Source organism: Perca flavescens, chromosome 12 (assembly GCF_004354835.1).
Source record: "Perca flavescens isolate YP-PL-M2 chromosome 12, PFLA_1.0, whole genome shotgun sequence".
NCBI lineage: Eukaryota > Metazoa > Chordata > Actinopteri > Perciformes > Percidae > Perca > Perca flavescens.
The window spans coordinates 11,119,038-11,127,654 of record NC_041342.1 but is presented as its reverse complement, the minus strand read 5'-3'; the positions used below and the strand labels follow the sequence as shown (position 1 = coordinate 11,127,654).

Sequence of the window (8,617 nt, the reverse complement as noted above, 5' to 3'; positions counted from 1 at the left end):
AGACTGAGCAGTAACTTACTGTAATATGTCTGTATGTGAGCATCCAAACAAACAAGACACTATGGGACATTTTCCATACACTTTATTATTATAGTTTTTTTCTTCTTCTCAATCTAACAGGTATACACAACGCTCTAAATGTCATGGCTTTTTTTTTGTTTTAAATACTCTCCGCTCTTAAAGAAAAACTGTAAAAATATTTAATTATAACTAATTAAAAGATCTCTTGGGGGAGGGTGGGAGGGACAAGACTGAGAAGGGTACAAAGATACGCGGAGTGGTAGTATGGGGGGTGGGGGTCTTCTGTGGTCCTCATCTGAGGCGTCGGGTGGGTCTGGGAGACAGAAAAAGGGAGCAGGGTTAAGTTACATCCAGCCGGGGTTTCACCGCGAAGACGGAGCGGTGTTACCGTTTAAAGAAAACCTGGAAGAAGGACGCAAAAAAACGATTAAATTCAAATAAACGCAGGTTTCCTGCCGCATAATGAACATCCCAGCAGAAGGTCGGGACACAGGTCGGTATATCACCTGTACACTCTCTCCATCATGTGTGTGACGAGGCGGTCGGAGATGCCCGGACAAGACTCCTCGGCCAGGTTGAAGGCGTTTTCCAGCTCCTCGATGGCTCCGACGCCCCCGCCGCTCGCCCGCCGCTTCTCCTTCAACTGGCGGTAGAGAAAAATCTAAATGAAAGAATTGTGTATGTTGTGCAGTTGGGAGGCTACAGCCAAAGACAGTGACTAATCTTAAATTCCAACTGTATTGTTTACAGTTTATTATTACATTCTAACAAACATATTAGTCACGTTTTGTTGACTTTTGTATTTAACAACTACATGCTTTCCTGCTTTATTCTGTTCTATTCTTACCAATATATGCTTCTTTAAAACAACTTCAGAGTATAAAATACATGTGTAATATATATAGTATATATAGTATATAGTATGGTATTTATTAGAGTTACTCTGGGACTAAATAAAAACTAAATTAGTGACGAGGCCCACCAGTCAGACATGACAAAAATGTGATGAAATCAGTGCAGATCATATCACTTCTGCAGCCCAGACTTACATCGTTATCAATGCAATTAATATACCAGCAGGAAATATTCTGCCCATTTTCTAAAAGTGCTTCTGGTGATTCAGTGCAGTTATTATGAGCGACCTCAGACCAATACTACTGTATATGCACATACTATCACTAAGGAGGACGTACACAGGTCAAATTAAAAGAAAATGAACGTTGTTTAACGTTGTCCAGGGCTCAACCTTCAAGACATAACTGTTCCAAATTGAAGATTGTGTTTCTCAAAGCCACGTTTTTTTTTAGACAGGATCAACTACTTTAGATTAAGGCCTGTACTTACTGTGCTGTGCTCAAAGTTATATAATCCCCATACCCAACAGTCCAGCCTACCTCTCTGAAGATGGGTGTTACCAAAGCAGACAAGCATTGCGACTTGGGTTGCCTTTTCACCAAATCTCCTGACTGGGAAGAGGAAAAAGAATGTTAGGGGGGTAAAAAAAGAAGAAGAATATAAATAGAATGGACTGTGTCTGTGGGCTGCGGATGCCTTACCTCTGAATCTGTGTGTGTGTAGCCCTTCTGTAACTTGTTCATAGAGTTGGGTCTGACTGTGGGGAAGGTCCACATGGGACACGTATCCACATCACCATCAGCATCCCTAAAGGAAGGACGGAAAGAGAATAGGGGGAGAGAAAGTATAGTTTTAACCTAATTTTACAACATTCAGAGAAAATGTTTCTATGGAGGACAATTTACGTGCAACTGTTTCCTATTAGCTGGAAGAGGTATAGGCATGCGAGGCATGCCCATACACTCAGGGCTAGGGCTGCATGATATTATGAAAATATCTAATTGCGATTATTGTGACTGATATTGCGATTGTGATAGGATTCATGATATTGGAGGGAATGATAACTTTTTTATTATTATTCTCATTGTTATTGACAATTACAAAAAAAAATTTTTTTAAATGATTGTAGTGTGATTTTTGCGAGGATCTGTACCAAACAGAGATTTTTTTCTTTAGTCTGTAGAATAGGATTTGTAGGCGGGGAGGTCTCTGCAGCACCACATTACTTCATTCAGAATGGTTTGACACATATTTTGCCTTTAACAAATATTAAAGTCCCCCTGCGATTTGGGTATTGCACTAGTCCATATTGCGATTTTGATAAAATTGCGATTAATTGTGCAGCCCTAGTTAAGGCTGGGCAATATATTGATATATGAAACCAGATAATGTATTACATTTTGGATATGACTTCCTTTGACACACTGAGCTTCTCTCTCCTCTCTCTTTCCATCTGTGTGCTTCCATGTCCCAGAAATGCTTGTTGCTAACCTAGCTCTGGGGAGCTTATTCTCCGGAGTCCTTATGCTTTTTTTTTTTGCCTAGCAGTTTTCCTTGAATTAGGATGGCACCTAAATCATGGTTGCAGCTGTGGCTGTGGTCCTGCTCCATGCCCTGTTACACCCTGCTACGCTCTGCAGTGCCCTGCTACGTCCTGCCACACCCTTCTCAGTGTTGGGAAAGTTCACTTTCTACATGAACTAGTTCAAAGTTCAGTTCACAAATTAAAAAATGAACTAGTTCAGTTCATACTTCAGAATTTTGAACTAAGTTCACGGTTCCAAAAAATGAACTAGTTCACAGTTCTTCTTTTCCATATGTTGCTTCAGTTCAACGTGCCGTTTCAGGTTTGATGTGGATGGGACTGAAGTGCGGATTTTCTTTTTGAAAGCCAGGTGGGCAAAGTTTGCACAGAAATGTCAGATTTTTCCCCATCCTCACCGACCTCGTCATAAAACTTGTTTAAATGATCATACGAAGCCTCCTTGCTGCTTCGTCGCCTCCATGCTGCTTTTTATTTTGATGATGCATGCGGCGGTGCAACACTGGTGGCTGGTGTTGCCGGATTGGGTGTTTTTTCCGCTACGTATTAAGGTCTGTTTACGGTCTGTTTTAGCCAGGTTTTCGCCTGGAAGGCTCTATAGAAATCTGGCACCCTATTGAAGGAAGTTAAACTGAGAGAGTGTGCCGTTCACAGACACCAGAATGAACAAGTTCACAGTCACGTTCATCAGGCAGTAATACACTCATCAGTTCAGTTCACATTCACCCAAAATATGAAGTTCATGAACTATCGTTCATTGAATGCGTTCAGGCACAACACTGACACCCTGTAGCAGCACTGCAGTGCCCTGCAACACCATGAACTACTACAACTACTATTTCAAGTCATTATCTTTATTGTGACTATTATTGCCACTGTTCATCACACCCCCAACCGGCCCCGTCAGACACCGCCTACCAAGAGCCTGGGTCTGTCCAAGTTTTTCCTCGCCACTGTTGCATTTACCTACTCTATCTGTAAAGTGTCCTGAGATAACGCCCGTTATGATTTTATACTATAAATAAAATTGAATTGAATTAATATCGTGACACAAGTGTTGTCTTTTCCTGCTTTAAAAGGCTGCATTACAGTAAAGTGATGTCATTTTCAGATTTTTTTTTTTTTTTTTTTTTTTTTTTACTTTAACTTACCAGACTTACTAGCTGTTCTATTATTTGCCTTTACCCACTTAGTCATTAGATCCACATTACTGATGATTATTTATCTAAAATCTCACGTTTTGTGAAAGGACCAATAGACAACCCTACAATATCGCGGCAATATGGACATTGATGGATTTGGTCAAAAATAGATATTCTCCATATCGCCCAGCTCTACACTCAGTCCTGATATTTGTGAAAAGCTTAAATGGCTGACAGAATTTTTTTTAAATAAGCACATAAAAGGTTCATTACTACTAGTGAAAATGTAAATCCTTAAGTGTATGAATGTGTGTTCTTGAGACTCACATATCGGAGTCGTCAGAGCTGGATTCCTCTCCGTGGCCCTCGGACTTCCAGCGGCGGTAGCGGTCGATCAGCTCCGTCAGATAGGCTGTCTTCTTGGTGTAGCGCGTGATGAACTTGTGCTTTAGGAGCTCTTTGGCTGTTGGCCTCTGTGCACACGTCAGAAAGAAAGAAGCAGAAAATCACTCAGTTGGGATCGGTTGTCGAGCCACATCATGCTAAAAAAGAAGCTTCAGTAACGAGTCCACCATCACATTACTTAGATTTAACATATTTTTGGTGCATAACAAGAATGGGATTTGGATTGGGTTTGAATATTTGAGAAAGAACAGCACAAATTATACTTTCTGCTAATCCAAACACAATAATATTTGGTAGGTAAGGCTGCACAATTAATCGCAATTTTATCGAAATCGCAGTATGGACTAGTGCACTATCCAAATCGCAGGATTTTGTTAAAGGCAAAATATGTGTCAAACCATTCTGAATGAAGTATTGTGGGGCTGCTGAGAAGTCCTAACCCTACAAATCCCATCGTACAGACTAAAGGAAAACATCTTTGTTTGGTACAGATCCTCGCAAAAATCACACTACATGACTAGAAGTACATTCTTATTTGTGTTTCAATGAAAATGAGAATGATGATCCAAAAAACTTGATCATTCCCTCCAATGTCGTGAATCATATCGCAATCGCAACATCAGTCAAAAATAATTGGACATTTTTCCTCATATCGTGCAGCCCTATTGGTAGGATAAATGCGCAAAGTCGGACAGCAGTGCCAATCTGGAATTCTTTTCCAACTTTCTGATCTTATTTAGCCACAAACAAGCACGTCTGATCCCATTTTAGTTCTGCTACACATAGGACGGATGTGTATTACTTACAAAACGAGGGTCTTTATTCAGACAAGCCTCCACAAACTCTTTGAAGGGCTTGCTGTAAGGTCCCTCAAGTGTGGGTGGAGTGTTTTTCGGGATGAGGAAAAGGACCCTCATGGGGTGTAGGTCGGAGTTGGGAGGTTCCCCTTTAGCCAACTCAATGGCAGTGATTCCCAGGGACCAAATATCAGCCTGTGGGGGAGAGTGAAATGTGTAAATATTAGGTGTGTTAACTTCATACACAGACACTGAAAACTGTTCAAGGAATTAAAATAAAGTCCCTGAACTAAAATGATGTGGATCAAATAATTATTCCCATGCTGAAAAATGTCATGTAGTGTCTACTTATCAGTGCCTCCACCAATAACAAAACATTATCTCTTTATGGGCTCAATGTTTCACCAAACTGAAACATCTTTTCAACCAAAAGTGAGAAAAAAAAACAACCAAGCAAACAAACCTAAAGGCAGCGTTCACTCAAAGCAGTAACACAGGGTGTCTCTTGTCCGGTCCACAGACTCTGGCCTCACCTTGAAGTCGTAGGCGGACTGCTTTATAACCTCTGGAGCCATCCAGAAAGGGGTACCGACGAACGTGTTCCTCTTAATCTGGGTATCTGTCAGCTGTCCCGCCACCCCGAAATCTGCCAGCTTCACATCGCCCTGCTCCGACAAGAGTACATTGGCAGCTAGGAGAAAGAGACAGAAGAAGAAAGACAGGTCAAATACAAGAAGAAATTGATGCTAAAGTAATGCTAAATAAAAAGGCATCAATAAATATGTCATCCGGCATGAAAAGATGGAGTCTCGTTTTGAGATAATGGTGAGTAATGAGGTGCTGTAGCACATTATTTACGCCAATCAAGCGTTTTTTCATTTTTTTTTTTTTAAAATACAAAAACCATCATTTGGAATAGTGTACATTACAGACGGATGGACACAGAGACAAAGGACACTTTGCAGTCTCTTTCCCAGTTTTCACTGCGGTGAACACAAACAGCTTTTAGACATTGGGAGATAAATAACAGGGAACGGAAACAGAACCTATGTAGAGAATTGACCCAGTCTTCTTAATTATTCATCCTGGTGTCATCACTTTTGTAATTCTCTAGTTAACTCCCAGAATGGAAGAAGCACAACATTGGCTGCAAAGAGGAGAAAATGAGCTCCACGCACAGATATTTAATGTAACACCTCAGTATGTTGGTGTTGGGTGTTAATACATTTATGCAGCTTGGTAGCATATTTCAGCATGTGGACTTATTCTGTCCAGCATCTGGTTAAGACTCTATAAACATGTTGCGTTACCTGGCGAGCTCCCCTCATCAAAGCATATAAAAGCTAATGAATAGTCTATCCAATCGATACACCACCATACTGCTGCAAATTAGCTCGGAATTATGAGTAGGATATCTGGCTTTGTACCGGGGGACAACACTGTGACACAATATGAATTTATAGCTACAAGATGCTAAATGATAAAGAGGATCTTTCATCACCTTTGATATCTCTGTGGATCTTCCTTTCGGAGTGCAGATACTCCAGCCCCTTCAGTATTTCCCTCAGTATAGTAGCAATGTAAGTCTCCTCAAGAGGCCCTGGACGGAGCTAGCAAGGGGGACAAGTAAATCAGAAAAAGGTGGAAGTTGGGAGAGAGCCCCCCAAGCTTCTCCAATGTAAAAAGTGCCACTTGTATAAAACTCGGTAAGTTCTATAAAAAATAAAAATCTTCTTACCAGATCCAGAGCAGATCCTCCACCTAAATACTCCATGATAATCCACAGCTTGGTCCCCTGAGAGGAAAACATACTTGATGAAAGACGTTTAAAGTTTAAGATAAAAAAAAATAATAAAAAAAACCCCCGGCTTTGCACTGTGTGTCTGTGTCTCTAAGGATCTTCATGTTGATAACATGTAAATAATCTGTGTATCTATTAGGGCTGCACAATTCATTGCAATTTTATCAAAATCGCAATATGAACTAGTGCAATATCCAAATCGCAGGGAGGCGCAATATTTGGTAAAGGCGAAACATGTGTCAAACCATTCTAAAATAAAGTAATGTGGTGCTGCAGAGACGTCCCGGCCTACAAATCCTATCCTACAGACTACAGAAAACATCTGTTTGGTACAGATCCTCGCAAAACATTTTTTTTTTAATATATCTTTCAATGAAAATGAGAATAATGATACAAAAATGATCATTCCCTCAGATAATCCTATCACAATCGCAATATCAGTCAAAATAATTGTAATCAGATATTTTCCTCATATTGTGCAGCCCTATTATGTATCGTTTTGTTATTTTGTCTCATCATCTCACCTTCAAGTACGACCCATAATACTTGGTAACAAAAGGGCTGTCACACTGGCTCAGCACTGTGATCTCCTGTTGAATGTCTTCGATCTCGTCCTCGGCCTCCTCCAGGTCTATGATCTTTATCGCCACCACCTCCTTTGTGCGGTTGTTGATGCCTTTGTAGACCTCTCCGAAGGAACCCTTCCCAATCCGCTCCTGCTTGGTGAAGTACTCCTCGGGGTCCAGCCGGGTATTCTGATCCAGTGACAGCGAATAACGCATTGAATTATTGAGTGTTTGTCATGATGACTGCAGAGGCTTATTTGTTTGTATAGGAGTGTGTGCGTCTTGCCAAGCATTTGAACCGCACATAACCAAACGACTCATTCACATGTGAATGGTCTTTTATAAAAAGGTTAACTAGAAGTGACAGGGGGCGTTACATCTATCTGTTGGCCTATATTAATAATGTTTTCATGCACTGCTCACATATAAAAAAAAAAAAAAAAAAAGATGGATGATTAACCTTTCGTATCTGTGTCAATATCTATTCAGTCCCAGCTCATATAATCACCTGGACTTGAGATCAAACTTGTTTGCCAGTATGTAATTCAAGAGGCATGAGACTTGAAAGTTCAGTGGGTTAAGCAGGAAATGAGTGATGATTGGAATGAGTAGGAGAGGAGGCACTTAAAGAAGTCATTACATTTTAAATATTTTTATATCTACAGCTGCAGACAACTGCAAGTCTGAAACAATGGAGACTTTGAAAATATTGCTGTATTCTGTCATGGAATTCAGAATGTCGAATCAAATTGTTTCTGTCAGTTGGTTGATTGCTTTGGCATTGTTTCACCTGATGCTGACAATGGCAAGGAGATGAAAAATAAGTGAATTCATATTTGCGTATATAGGTTTTTAATCACGCTGCACTGATGGCTTGGACCCCCGCCCACCTATTCATGGAAAGCCTTAACGGTCATGGGGGTTCGCCTTGTCTTGGGCAAGAAGAAGGGAGGTGACAGTTGGTGAAAAGATGATTTCTGTACCTGGTTTTGCATGTCTCGAAGGTGTGCCATCCCCTCTGCAGGTCGGACGGGACAGGGACAGCCACAGCTCTCTCTTTCCGAGCTTATCGAAAAGATCCTTTCGGGTTTTTCCTCCCCTCTTAGCTGTCTAGGAAGCTAGCTAGGTGGCTAGCCAGCTAGATAAACACCCAATCTGCTGGCTTTAACGGGGCTGTCACTCCGCGCTCTGTTTTCGGCCTCCAAGTCCAACGGAGGACTGAAGAGCCCGGCGAGCCAACGAGCTATTGACCGAGAGACTTCATTTATATCGGCAGTAATGAACAAGAACATAAAATGCTCCTTCCGCCTATTAATATTTAATTCATTTCAAGGAACGCTTAGCCTGTTGTTCATTTGAAGCTTGAGGAGGACAAAATAATGGCTCAGCCGCAGGACGCATGCGCATTTGGTTTGAAGAAGGTGGAATTGTGGGGGTTGTATTTTTAAGATCTGTTCGGCTCAAATACCGAAAACCTATTTCATGTA

At 41.0% G+C, this 8,617-nt stretch overlaps 1 protein-coding gene across 2 annotated transcripts; it reads right to left on the bottom strand.

Annotated features, from left to right (window-relative positions):
* Positions 1 to 60: 60 nt before the first annotated feature.
* stk25b (serine/threonine kinase 25b) lies at positions 61 to 8,545 on the bottom strand. Of its 2 annotated transcripts, none has more exons than XM_028592569.1 (11): positions 8,114 to 8,545; positions 7,089 to 7,319; positions 6,502 to 6,558; positions 6,265 to 6,373; positions 5,297 to 5,454; positions 4,773 to 4,958; positions 3,889 to 4,034; positions 1,578 to 1,683; positions 1,416 to 1,487; positions 528 to 664; positions 61 to 423 (listed from the first exon to the last, which is right to left on the bottom strand). In XM_028592569.1, the coding sequence occupies exons 1-11, from the start codon at positions 8,141 to 8,143 to the stop codon at positions 384 to 386; spliced, it is 1,272 nt and encodes a 423-aa protein (XP_028448370.1). In that variant the 5' UTR covers positions 8,144 to 8,545; the 3' UTR covers positions 61 to 383. The 2 variants fall into 2 exon arrangements, with proteins under 2 accessions (XP_028448370.1, XP_028448371.1); XM_028592570.1 differs by having other exon boundaries at positions 61 to 334.
* Between the last annotated feature and the right edge of the window lie 72 nt (positions 8,546 to 8,617).

Excerpts from the sequence above, each read along its gene's own strand:
- stk25b (XM_028592569.1), bottom strand. The coding sequence starts at position 8,143 with ATGGCACACCTTCGAGACATGCAAAACCAG. Across the intron at positions 5,455-6,264 it reads GATCCACAGAGATATCAAAG|CTGCCAATGTACTCTTGTCG; the intron begins GTGATGAAAGAT and ends TCTTTCTCCTAG. Across the intron at positions 424-527 it reads ATGATGGAGAGAGTGTACAG|GTTTTCTTTAAACGGTAACA; the intron begins GTGATATACCGA and ends TCCTTCTTCCAG.